The sequence below is a fragment of the Petaurus breviceps genome, unplaced genomic scaffold (assembly GCF_028583685.1).
Source record: "Petaurus breviceps papuanus isolate PSGF00001 unplaced genomic scaffold, PetGlider_PUasm1.0 90925, whole genome shotgun sequence".
NCBI lineage: Eukaryota > Metazoa > Chordata > Mammalia > Diprotodontia > Petauridae > Petaurus > Petaurus breviceps.
The window spans coordinates 9,455,649-9,469,152 of record NW_027187380.1 but is presented as its reverse complement, the minus strand read 5'-3'; the positions used below and the strand labels follow the sequence as shown (position 1 = coordinate 9,469,152).

General features: G+C 38.4%; 1 protein-coding gene across 6 annotated transcripts in view; it reads right to left on the bottom strand.

The window, feature by feature from the left end:
• Window positions 1-13,504, bottom strand: part of TANC2 (tetratricopeptide repeat, ankyrin repeat and coiled-coil containing 2) — a 576,061-nt gene that overhangs the window by 39,171 nt on the left and 523,386 nt on the right. For all 6 annotated transcript variants that reach the window (XM_069076240.1, XM_069076241.1, XM_069076243.1 and 3 more), the window contains 2 exons: window positions 11,524-11,632; window positions 7,367-7,489 (listed from right to left, as the gene is read on the bottom strand). In XM_069076240.1, coding sequence (XP_068932341.1) covers window positions 7,367-7,489; window positions 11,524-11,632 — 232 coding nt within the window. The remainder of the gene's footprint in view (window positions 1-7,366; window positions 7,490-11,523; window positions 11,633-13,504) is intronic.

Here is a 13,504-nt window from a genome sequence, read left to right as displayed (position 1 = left end):
CACAAAATAGAAATGAGATAAGATAAATATAAAATCAATAATATTTTTAAAATATTTAAAATTTTAATTAACATTATTTAACAGATGGCATAAAGGCCCTTTTGCCTTTATTGAAAACACCTCACAAAGATATGTAGATGCAAATGGGAGAAATAAATCATTGGCTATGCATACTAAAACATGATAATTATTCTTAAATATTATCTATCCACTAGTTATTCAAAGATTTTTTATTGAAATTTAGCTAGCAAATTTCTATCTTCTCTTATGTCAATCAGCTGTTCTTCGAAATTAATCACAAAGTGTTGTTTGATATTTTTAAACAGTTTGGTTCAAAATCTATTGAAACTTTATTTGAAAGATTATTAAAGAGGTTAGGAAATTCTGTTTCTAAGTTTTTAGTTTTTTTTTTAAGTGTGCGTATTTGAGAGTTTTCACACAGATACATTTATAGCCTTTTAAGCAATAAAAGCTTAATTTAAAATGTGTTAAACATGATGTCTTCACACTATTATTAGTTAATATCTCAAGGCACATTATATATGTATAAGAGAGGTTCAATGTTAATGACAGTGGATATGAATCCATATTTTACATAATTTCTTGATAATTTTGAATTTTTTTGACTCATTTTGTTAGACCTGCTAAAATAATCACTGTTTTAAACCTCCTAATGTGGCTGATGAGGAACTACTTTTACTATGGGTAGCAGTGTCAGTTCTGTCATTTTCTTATCACTGCCTGTGGTCACTTAAAAAAATATATATATACATACACATACATACATATATATATATATATATACACACACATACATATATATATATATCTTCAGTATATGGTTTCTTTGCAAGGATCTTTTAAAGGAGGAAAGGGAATAAGCATTTATTAAACTCCTTTAAATACCAGGGTCTAGGCTAAGTACCTTGTAATTACTGTTTCATTTGATCCTCATAACAACCTGGGTAGGTAAGTGCTATTATTATTTCCATTTCACAGTTGAGGAAACTAAAGTAAACTGAGGTTAAGTGACTTACAAAGGTTACACTTAAAAGATAAATGAAGCATATCTATCATTCATCCATCCATCCATCCATCCATCCATCCATCCATCCATCCATCCATCCATCCATCCATCCATCCAATTTATTTACATATTTGTTTGTTTGCTTGTTGGTACCAGTATTTAAAATTTATTTTTCCTGAACTCTACAGGCATCAATTCTGCCTTTCTTTAGTCACCTCCTGTTAACCATCCTGTTTGTTGTAAGCAGATACTAGAAGATAGGGGGAATCTGAGAGTATTAAGATTCTAGGCCTGAAAGAACTAATTAGAATGAATCTCATTAATGAATTTTGTTTCCCTCCTTTCAGACTGTCTTTCACTTATATTTCCAATCTCATTCTGTCAGTCAATAAGCACATATTAAGTGTCTACTATGTACGGGCCAAGCGAAATGCTTAGCCCTGGAGACACACAAAAAGGGAAAGACAATCCCTGCCCTCTAGGACTTCACAGTCTCATAGGAGAGAGAACATGCAAACAAATACATGCAAACAAACAAGTTCTATAAAGTGAAGATAATCAACATAAGGAAGGCACTAGAATTAAGAAGGATTGGGAAAGGTTTTCTGTAGAAGGTGGGATTTTATCTGGGATTTAAAGGAAGCCAGGGAAGCTATGAGACAGAAATGAGGAGGGACAACATTCCAGACAGGGGGGACAGCCAAAGAAAATTCCTGGATCTGACAAATGGAGTGTTTTATTCAGGAAACCACAGACAGGTCATTTTTATTTCATCAAAGAGTATGTTAAGAGTGTAAGAAGATTGTAAAGGTGGAAGTGAGGGCTAGGTTATGAAGGGCTTTGAATGCCAAATAGGATTTTAAGTTTGATCCTAGAGATAACAGGAAGCTACTGGAGTTTACTGACTAAGAAAGTGACACAGTTGGACTGGCACTGTAGGAAAACACTATATAGACTGAAGTGGGGTAGAGACTTGTAGTAGACTATTACAATAGTCCAGGTGTGAAGGAGTGGCCTGCACCAGGGTGGTGGGAGTATTTGAAGAGAGAAGGGGGCATATATGAGAGACGTTGCAAAGGTAAAATTGATAGGCCTTGGCAACAGATTGGATATGAGAGTGAGAGATAGTGAATTGTTAAGGAAAACTCCTATATTTTTGATTTTGGAGAACTAGGAGGAGGGTGGTGCCTTTGGCAGCAATAGGGAAGTTTGAGAGGAAGAAGAGCTTTGGAGTGGTGGTGCAAAAAATGAGTTCACCTTTCAACCTCTTGAGTTTAAGATAACTACCAGACATCCAGCTTGAGATGTTTGAATGGCAGTGGGAGTTGCAAGACTGGGGATCAGCAGAGAGTGTTGGGGTTAGCTAGATAAGTAGATTTGAGAATCATCAGCATAGAGATGGTAGTTAAATCCATGAGAGCTGATGAGTACATCAAGTAAACTAGTAAAGAGGGAGAAGAGAAGAGGGTCCAGTCCAGAGTCCTGTAGACTACCCAAAGTTAGTGGATTGTGATCTGGATGAAGATCCAGCAAAGGAGACTGAGAAGGAACAGTCAGATAGGTATGGGGAGAAGCAGGATAAACTGGTGTCCTGAAAACCTAGGGAGAAGAGAATATCAAAGTTAAGAGAGTGATTAACAATGTCAAAGTCTATAAAGAAGTCACTAATGATGAGAACTGAGAAAGGCCATTGGCTCTGGCAATTAAGACATCACTGGTAACTTTGGAGAGAGCAGTTCTGGTTGAATGACAAGGTTGGAAGCCTGACCATAAAGAATTAAGAGAGCAAGAAGAGAGGACACGGAGAACCCTACCGTAGATAGCCTTCTAAAGTAGTTTTGCCGCAAAGGGAAAAAGAGCTATGGGACTATAGTTAGTAGTGTCAGATGAATCGAGTGTTTTTTGAGGATGAGGGAAACATGGGCATGTTTGTTGGCAGTAGGGAAGCAGCCACTAGATAGGGAGAGACTAAAGATAACTAAGAGAGAGAGGGGATGATAGAAAGGGCAATCTATTGTAAGAGATGAGATGGAATGAGATCATTTGTGTAGGTCTAAAGGAAGAAATAGAAAGTCAATAGACTGTGATCAGATGAGGGAATTTCAGAGTTCTTGAAGATGGAGGTAGTGCATTTGTGCATGATGGAAAGATCAAGAGCATGCCCATCTTTGTCCATAGCTGATGTGATGTGAAGGAGGTTATAGGAAGTGAGTAGACTGAAGAATTAGGAGCTTAGGGTGTTTGAAGGGAGTATCAATATGTATGTTAAACTCCCCTAGTACTAAAGCAGGAGCTGGAAAAGGGAGAAAGATTGTGAGACAGTTACTGAACTCATTGAGGAAGAAAGTGGAAGGTGCTGGAGGTCTGTAGACACTCGTCATCATGATTTTGATTGGGTGGAAGATGTAGATTATAAGGAACTCAAAGGAGGAGAGGTTATTGAGTGATGGTGATAGAAGGAGAACCTGGAAGTGATAATGGAGATCACGGGGTACTCCAACTCCTCCACTTTGAAAAGTAAGCTGAGGTGAATGACAGTACAGTCATTATTATTAGAAAGGGTGGCCAGGAAGGCTGTGTCATCAGTAGGCAGCCAGGGGTCAGTGATAGCCAAAAGATAGGAGGACTGGGAAAGGAAAGAATTTAAGATGAAAACAAGTTTGTTGCCTATGGAGCAGGCATTCTAGAGAGCACAGTGGAAGGGGTGGGTAATGTTTGGTTGGGACTTTCGGGTGGGTGTGCTGAGAGAGATGGGAATAAGGATTTGAGTAATGGAGGATGGGGACTGGAGTTTGCATGATGATCTACAGAAATTCAGAATCACTGGGATGTATAGTGTATAACTAAGTTTGAGTATGTTAATCATTAAATGATGGACACTTTTTCTTTTGCAACAGGAAATTAAAGATGAGGGATAAAATATGTGCAGCACAGGATGGAAGGCACAGATGGAAGGCATGAGGTCAAAAGGAAGCCCCTCACCCCTTATTTCTCCACGCCTTTCTCCTCCAGAGGGTGGAAATTTGTCAGGGGGCAGTGCAGCAAGAGATGGGAGTTGTCTGGACAAGTCAGGAGATATGTAGTAGGAGACAGAAGTCATGCCCATGCAGCAGGAGATATGAGGCCACCTTTCCCTCCTTTCCAGAGACTAGTGCAGCAGGAGATGGATTAATTTTTTCCTATTTGCTACCTGTTTCTTCTTTAGGCCATAAATCCTGCCATTTGTCCCCCACCCCCCAAAAAACCAAAACCCAAATGGGGTCATGAAGAGTCAGACATGTTAGAGATGATTCAGCAACAAAACTTCTTTCAAGATTCCAATTTCTCTGTTGTACCATTCAGGAACAGCTTGTGTGGGTCTAGGTTCTCTTAGGGAATCCCCAGAGGTCTCTCTCTGCATTATCAGTTCAATCTCCTGTGTCTCGAAATATTTATTTACAAACATTTAGAACCTTTTAAATTTCTTCATAGTCATATTCCTTTCTGATTCACAGGTGATAGACCTCTCTGTGCTCTAAGTTGGATTTTCTTCCTCTAATTGGGTTTTCTTCCTCCTGAGCTTTTTGGTGGTTTAAGTTTCCCTTCCCCTTTTATTCCCTTATTGCTCACTTTTAGCCTTTTTCATCTTTGATGGAAGGTTTACCCCTAGGGCTGGGGCTTCAAAGTTGTCTCACCCTCCTGAAAGTAACTTCTGAGGAGCCAAGCCTGGTATATACCCTGGATCCTTGCCTTTGATTCCTCCTTTCTTTGCTTCTCAAGTTGAGCATGGCTGCCCCAATCAGAGCACAATCCTGCTCTTATACCTCCCTTTTCCCTAGAAGTGACTAGGCAGAGTTGAGATACATTGCTTACTACAATAGAATTTTGGGGATGAAGGCAGGGCAGAATATGTCATCAGAAAATGCAACAGCAAGATTGAAATTGCTGAGTGGTCCCAGAGGAAGGTCATACTTCCAGAGTGGTCACACTCTGCCATATTGTGAATGCCTGTGTTTTGAGGGGGGAGGGGCAGGGTGCAGAAAGGGGAGTGAAGCAGAGTTGGGTCCTCAGGGATTAACAGTCACCACTACTAATTTATAAGGTTGTCATTTTGTTAGGCTTTCTGGTCTGTGGAGCCAGCTGTAATTGTTCTACCTCTGGTATATAATTCCTCTTTTGGATTTTTTTGAGAGTTAGTGGGTAATGGAGAAAATGTCAAGTCCTTCTTATTATACTAACTGAAATACTGATATAGGCACCTCATTCTGCACACTGATTTGTGATATACTTACAAATAATTCTTTCTGAAGCATTGCCTATCTCTGTGTTTCCCCCCTTTAGCCCACCTATCAGTAACAAGGTAACCACAATTCTTTAGACCTTTATTTTTTCTTTAAAAAATCATACCATCTAATCAGTCTTCAGGCATTTCCTCTAACATTTTTGGATGCACTTGGTAGATACTTAAATTCCATATTCTTTTTTCAGTCACAGAAGTTCTGCAGAAATATTTTTCTCTTTGGGGCCCTATTTATTTATTTATTTTTGAGATGTTAGAATGGGACCCTGGGATGTCTGAGGTGTTAGAATGTTATCTTCTTGCTTTGTAGACACATCCCAAATTAGCAGCAAAATGAACATTCATTCAAATATTCTACAGCTGGGGAGATTTTTTTTGATAAGCCTCCAAACAACATGACCTGAGCTCATTTTAACCTGTGGGCACTGGATGGCTGAAAACATGAGAAAGACTGGTCCACATAAATGCTTGAGATCTGTTTAAGAGATGAATCTTCAGGATTCCACTCTTTTCCCTCCTTAAACAAAACTATTAAGACCCACAGAGCTAATAAGCAAGTCACTAAAATTTGCCCCACTATGTGATACTCCGTCTCCATTTTCTGCCTCTTCCTCAATGTCTTGATTTCTATAGAACAATTTTTAGAGACAATTTTTCTCTTAAAATAATTTCCCCATTCATTGTTCTCTTCTTCCAGATTTTGGCATCACTATTACCTTCTACTAGCATGATAAGCCTGGAATCATGACTTGGTTTGTTTATGACATCATGACAAGGCTTTTGACACCAACCCTGATGGTTCTCACATATAATGTTGTTTTCTTAGCCTCCTTGGTCCTCATGGCCACTGCTGCTACCTATGACCCTGTCACTGCTACTGTAGTCCTGACTGGGCCACAACCCCTTCCTTCTACCCTTTGATCAGTCTGCATTTGTCCCTGCCTCACCTAGCCCTTGGAAAGAGGAGGCGAGAGAGGCAGAGAGAAAACCATTGGCTTGTACAGCTGCTTCCATTTGGATAAAGTGGCCTCTGCCAGAAATCTGCTGTATGGGAGTGAAGAGGTATGTTTTTTTTTTAAATTAATAAATATAAATTCGAATATTTTCCTCCTACACCCCTATGCATCATTTTGTATACCACCTGGGGTACATGTACCCTACTTTGGAGACCACTGCTACAGAGGATGTAGAGCAAGATGTCATTCCTGATTAGAGGATTCATAGGCAGATTTTTTCCCAAACACAGAAAGTGAACATACAGTGAATTTATTAGCAAATTTATAAGTGGTACACTAGTACCAGGAATATCTAGACTTATTAAGTTACTAATGCAGATGGAGAGATAACTTAAACAGAGTAAATGAATATAGAAATTCGATCTTCACCACAGTGAATAATATTAGTCATTATATTCAAAGATGGAAAACAAGGCATTTTTTCCTTTTAAGTTAAAAAGTTATTCTGAGTGTAACAAATGCCAAATAAAATGGGCATTTCCATATATGTAGGACAGAAAAAGATGATTCTACATGAATATGTGAATCTTTATTATGTACAACTTGCTTTTCTTTTAAAATATCCAATAAATTTAGCATATCATTTTCAAAGCAGACCTGCTCATCTGTGATTCTGTCTTTTCTCCTTTATTTTTTAAAAAAATGTTTTAATGATCCTCTTTTCTTCTTCTTTTTTGGGCTATCCTACTCCTTGTCCCACTTTCCTTCCCGTTAGAAAAAAAAAAAAGAAAAACAAAGCCCTGATAACAAGGCACTTCTAGAGAGTCTGGGCCTGCAGTAACTTTCTCCTTATTTCAGTAAGAGGTTGAACAATAAGAGAATGTTTCAGACAGCCCAGACGGCTAGATAAAAATGTATAAATAGGAGAAATGGTATATGACTTAGCAGAATATAAGAACAACTTATAGAAAGTAGAGGGGAGGAAAACACAGATGGATTAAATGAAAGGGAATTTTTGATGAAGGTAGAAAACTGGACAAAGCATTACCAATTACTGACAAGAAAGCTTTTCATACAAACTCTCAAGAAATCTGCTTTGGTTACCTTTATATTTGGAGTATAGAGATTTCGTAAAGATGACAATGCCATGGAAAGACCTTCAGTACTGTAGGAGATCCAGAGACCTTGGAGTATTGAGGAGGATACCCCAACTTTTTTACTCAAACCCTGAAAAAGAAATATTTAGACATTCAAGCTTCTGATCCAGCTAAAGCATATTCAATAATGAGTTACTGACCTCCAGGATCTGACATTAGAGAGATGAGTGTCACCCCAAGGATAACTGTTCTCAAAGGAACTATCAAACTGACCTGTCTGCTACCACCTTGGTTGGTACTAAGGATTATTCCTTCAGTGATGTGCAGAATAAGAGGCTATGGAACATGGGATATGGAACAATAAATCTACTGGGCATATTATTTTTATTCTATAAAGGGATGTATTTAGTTTCTCCATATGCCTTCTATTATTTTTCTTGAATAAATCTTTTAACAAGATGGGTTGGTCACATATGTGTGTATGTGTATATACATGTATATATATATATGTGTTTGAGGATAAGGAAGACATGGGCATGTTTGTAGGCAGTAGGGAAGCTGCCACTAGACTGGAAGAGACTTAAGATAAGTGAGAGACAGAGGGGATGATGGAAAGGACAATTTGCTGTAGGAGACAAGATGGAATGGGATCACTTGGGAAGGTCTAGAGGGGCTCATCTTGATAAGGAGTGGGGAAATCTATTTTTATGAGATGGGTAAAGTATAAAAAAGACATTGGGATGATATAAGATGAGGAAGGAGCTCTTGGCAAATGGTCTTAATTTTTTCAGTAAAATATGAGGCAAGGTTCTCAAGGGGGAGGGGGAGGGAGAGCCACTGGAAGATTAAGGAAGGATGAAAAGGTTTTGAAGAGCTACTGTGGAGAGTAGGATGGTGAATAGATAAGGGAGACTGTCTAGCAGCAGTGAGGGCCCAGTTGAAGTTATGAGGGGTATGTATGTATGTGTGTGTGTGTGTGTGCGTGTGCAAAAGCTATTATGTATCTAGATATCTATAAGAAATATATTACATAGATAATCTATATATATATCTATATAACTATATCTAGATATCTATCTATGCGTGTGTATATACACGGTATACATGTAAATACACACACATGCATACATATTTTTTTATCAGCCCTGAGATTTCATTGGTGTAAGGAGCTCCCAGTGAGGAATTACCTCTATTAATGAAGATCAGCACCTTCCCTGCAACTTGTAGCAGAGCTGCCTGGGGTACTGGGAGGTTAAATGATTTGCTTGGCAAGTGTCAGACCACCAGTAGGTGTCAGTAGCAGGATCTGTACCTAGGTCTTCCTGATTCCAGTCTAGCTCTCCAACCATCATGCCATATTTTTTTCTTATTACATTTAAGAAATTATGAATTTAACAGCCATTAGCAAGCACAATTATTTCAAGGGACAAAAAAAATCAGGGTCATATAGCAAAATTTAAAAATACATAAAATATAAAATGAAATTCAAAAAGGAAGGTGGTCATGTCCTTGTCATGGCCGGGCTAGCTTCTCTAGAAACTCCTCCTTATCTATCTGCTCAGTCCTCTCTCCTGCTCCCTACTGCAGAAAGAGAAGGTCTACTAAAGGAAGAATGGAAAGGTTGGCACCAACTACCCCCTCTAGTCCTCCCATCCTGATGGAGAAAGCCAAACTACTTTAAAGAGCACTGGATAGGTCTATGGCGCCTATTTCATTACTAGAATGGGTTTTATTTTTCTAGCAGCAAATCCCAGGTGTGCAGAGGAGGGAAAGGCTAAAGTGGAATCAGTTTAATTCAACAAGCATTTACTAACTACCTATTATTTTAAAGATTCTGTGCTATGGCTTGGGAATACAAAGGAAGTTTCAAGGTGCTTATATCCTGCTGTCTTCCTCTCTATCCTACATACTTTTTTATGGTGAAGCCAACCAGTAGCTCTTTTTTAGTCTGCTAAGGGACTTAGCTCTCAAAGCTGACTAGAATATTGGTTCTCTTGTTAAGGACTAGGGGCAATAAAATATTTAGCTAAGATTTGTTGTTGTTCAGTCGTGTTTGACTCTTCATGATCCCATCTGGAGTTTCTTAGCAAAGATACTGGAGTATTTTGCCATTTTTCTCCAGCTCATTTTACAGATGAGGAAACTGAGGCAAACTGGGTAACGTGACCTGTCCAGGGAAAGCATCTGAAGCTGGATTTGAACTCAGGTCTTCCTGACTCAAGGGCCTTAAACTCAAAGCCTTAGAGTGACTTTCCAGCTCACTACTGTCCATCAAAGTGACAGTATGGAAAAATCTTAGACTAACAAATCTTAAGCACACATGAATTACTAGAACCCAGGAGAAAATTTGCATCATAGGCTGTTTTCTTCTATGACTTGAAAAAACTTTAGTTCATTCTCACAACTCAAGGATAGACAAGATAGGACAACATCAAAATACCAATGCTTAAGTCCAAATTCTGGACTCTGAATACTATGGAAGGAAATTCCAGGGATGACAATTACCACATAAGAACAGAAAAGGATGGAACTTTATAGCTTATAGCCTTATGGCCATGGCTAGTGTAAGAGCTCACCAGGATGTGTAAACCCATCCCCATCTTCTGTGCCATACATCTACTGCTGTGGCATTCAATTTAATTAAATGAAAACTTATTATTTACTGGGTGCGTGGCACTGTGCATAGTATAATTGTCCTAGCGTTCTGAAAATTAAATGTACCAGTCTACTGACTGCAGCATTGGCCCCTGCTGTGATCTACTTTATGTAACCCTGATACTGATGAGGAACACTAAGGAACAACTGCAAGGAGTTGCCCCTGGTGGCTGGCTAGCCACTGCTGTGACAGAGCCCCTACGCCCTGACTCAGTGTGCTTTCACTCCTTTAGGGAATGTGTCAACCCTGCCTCATATGCTAGCTCACACAGGGGTATAACCATTTTAAACATGCTCAGTGGAAGGAGTGTTGTTATTATCTTCATCATGTAGATGTTTCCTTCATCCCTACCCTCTTCACTATCCCTGAAATTATGGCCCATGTCTTTTCTGCTGGTAACTTGGGGATGGCTTCCCCTTCTGTTGTGCTTGCAGTTCCCTTACTGCTATTCTTATTCTGGTAAGAATTCCCACTCATTACCACATTCCTCCTTTTCTTGGGCTTGCTGTGGCTTCTGTCTCTCTCAGTTGATAACAATGAGTCTGTGTTTCTGGAAGGGAGGAGGTGGGGCCTGAGAAAGCACAGATGCATACAGACAAACAAATCAAGTGACTGCTGTCTGAGATGAACATAAGAAGGTGGAAAAAAATTCAATAAGCCAAAAATAAAGCTGAATTCTGGGTCCTTTTGGCTCTACTAAACTCTGCTTTCTGGGAGATAAAAGTCGTTATCTCAAAGGCAATGGATAAATTTCTCATCGATTTCCATAGTGGTGTCAGATTGTCTAGATACCCTCACACTAAAAAAGATATCACAAAGTCCCATGCATTAAAGCATATAGTAGCCCTTCTACCCCTGAGAATCTGCTGAAGTCCTCAGAGTCTACTAATTATCTAATGTCTAAGCTGACAGCAGATTAGAAACAGGAATTTAGAAGGGAAGAGGAAGAAGGGTTACTACAGATATTCAACATGAATAGCAATGAGAGGTGACAGCTACCAGAAAAAGACATAGAAGAATTCTAAAAAGCAGAAGCTAGAATTTTAAAAATATTACCACCTGAGGTCACAGAGGGTAAATGGCCCTGTGAACCTCAATACATTATAAAGAAAGTCCTTTATTATAGTTCTTTATTACCTTGAATTGATGTCTATCATGAGCATGGTTTAGGGTTATCACTAAAAGGTTAAATTATAATGTCCAATATGTTTGATAAGGCAGGGAAATCTTAATACATTTTATAAAAACTTCAGTACAAAATAATGAATAATTACAAAAATAAATTTTATAAGTTTTGGTGATTTTTTTTAGTTCTTAAGGATGTCTGAAGGTTCTGGACACCTAAGGTTTTGACTGTACTCTTAAGATTCTTAAGGATATCATAATATTTTGTAACAATATAATTTAAGCAAATGGAGGTTTTATTGAAGCAACAGGTATCTTCATGCATACAGTGTTTAGCAGTGTTCTGATAATAAGAGACAATAAGCTTTGATTTCTCTTGCTACCTTAAAAATGTGTGCTTTGAGGATGTGATGTCCCAATTCAATAGTCTGCTGTCGATTTAGCTTTCCTTCTTGACGGGAAAACCAGAAGGCAAGTAATGTGTGACCACTCCTGGAAAGAAAGAAAAAGAGAAGAAATAAATACCAAGTTCATTTTATTCTTTTTAAAAACTTCTATACCTCTCACCTTTTGTGAGTTCAGCAACAACTTTATCTCTGATAAAGCTCTACCTCACTGATTCCCAGGGAATGGTACCTGCTATCTGACAGATAAAGACTTGAAATATGCCTTTTTAATGGTTATGTTCTTCCTGGGGTAGCTACGTGGCACAGTGGATACAATGCCAGGCTTGGAGTCAGGAAGTTCCTGACTCAAGAACTTCCTGAGTTCAAATCTGGCTTCAGACACTTATTAGCTGTGTGACCCTAAGCAATTCACTTAACCCTGTTTGCCTCAGTTTCCTCACCTGTCAAATGAGATGGAGAAGGAAATGGCAAACTTCTCCAGTATGTTTGCCAAGAAAACACCAAATGGGGTCATGAAGAGTTGGAAATAACTGAAAAATGACTGAAGAAAGTTTTTACCACTGATATGCTAAACCACAGTGGGTGACTAACTCACATCCTTTCTACCCAATCATAGTACTTCTAGAATTGTAAAGTGTCACATCTAGTAGTTCACATATAGCCCACACACAGATGGCAGCAATAGTCTTTTCTCTTCCTCTCCAAATTAAAAAATTCCAAATCATAAAACAGAGGCCAAGGAACTTTAAGAGTTACCAAAAAACCTGATCTTTTAAGGCTTCCTTCTCTTGTACTGTATGTAGCTTTGTGGAGGTTTTAGCACTAACTCAATACTCTCTCCATCAGGATGGTGGCAGTCAAAGCATTTTGTGCTCCCAGTTGACACAGTTCCTCTGTTGCTATCCCTGTAGTCACATATAAGAAAGATATTGTCTGAAATTCCAATGAATTCACCAAACAAATGGAAATAGTACTGAGTGGTGCTAGGTGGGGACACTTGAGAGTCAGGCAAGTGGATATTTTCACAAACAAAACCTTATTTTTCTATGACTTTTTAAATGTCTTTGTGAAAAATCCTGAGAAACAGAATGCTTTCTTATAGGTTTCTTTTGATATACCAGGAAGGTCAGAAGTCACATGCCACGCAGAAGATATCATAGGAAAACTATCAAGAGGAAGTTTAACCATTCTTTTGCTTCATAAAAATTACTTAATTTTTTTGGTTATTCTGAACTTGGCAAATATCCACAAAAATGAACATCTCTATAATGGAAAGAAGAGAAAAATAGAGGCTAGAGCTGGATATTCATATCTGTGAGTCATCTGCATAAAGGTAATTCAAATGGGGGTTTATGAGATACACCCACAGTTTAGGGAGTATGAAATGGAGCATGAAATCCAGCAAAAGATGTCGTGAAAGAGTAGTTAGGTGGGAAGAAAACCCAAAGTACAGTACCATAAAAAACTAGAGAAGCAAGGGTATCCCTAGGAGAAGGTCATCAAAAATATCAATCACGGTAGAAAAGTCAAGAAAGATGAGGACTAAGAAATGGCCATTAGATTTGTCAATTAAGAGATCAAAGGATCATATGTTCACAAATTCACAGATCTATAGATAAAAAGGACCTTTGAAACCATCTAGATAAACTCTTATACATTATTGACAAATGTGGTTTTAGTTGAGTGATTAGGTTGGAAGCTAGAGTGCAAAGGATTGAGAAGTGAGCAAGAGCAGTAGAAATAGAGGCAATTGGTAGCTTTTCTAGGAGTTTGGCTATGAAAGTGACAAGAGATACAGAAGAATAACTTAAAGGGGACAGACAGTAGGGTCTGGCAAAGACATTTTTAAGGCTTGAACCTGTATGAAGGCATCCTAGAAGGGAACTAGTAGATGTGGAGGAGATTGGAGATTAACATCTATGTTTTGCTTTATATTTGAACGTGATTATTACTCCTA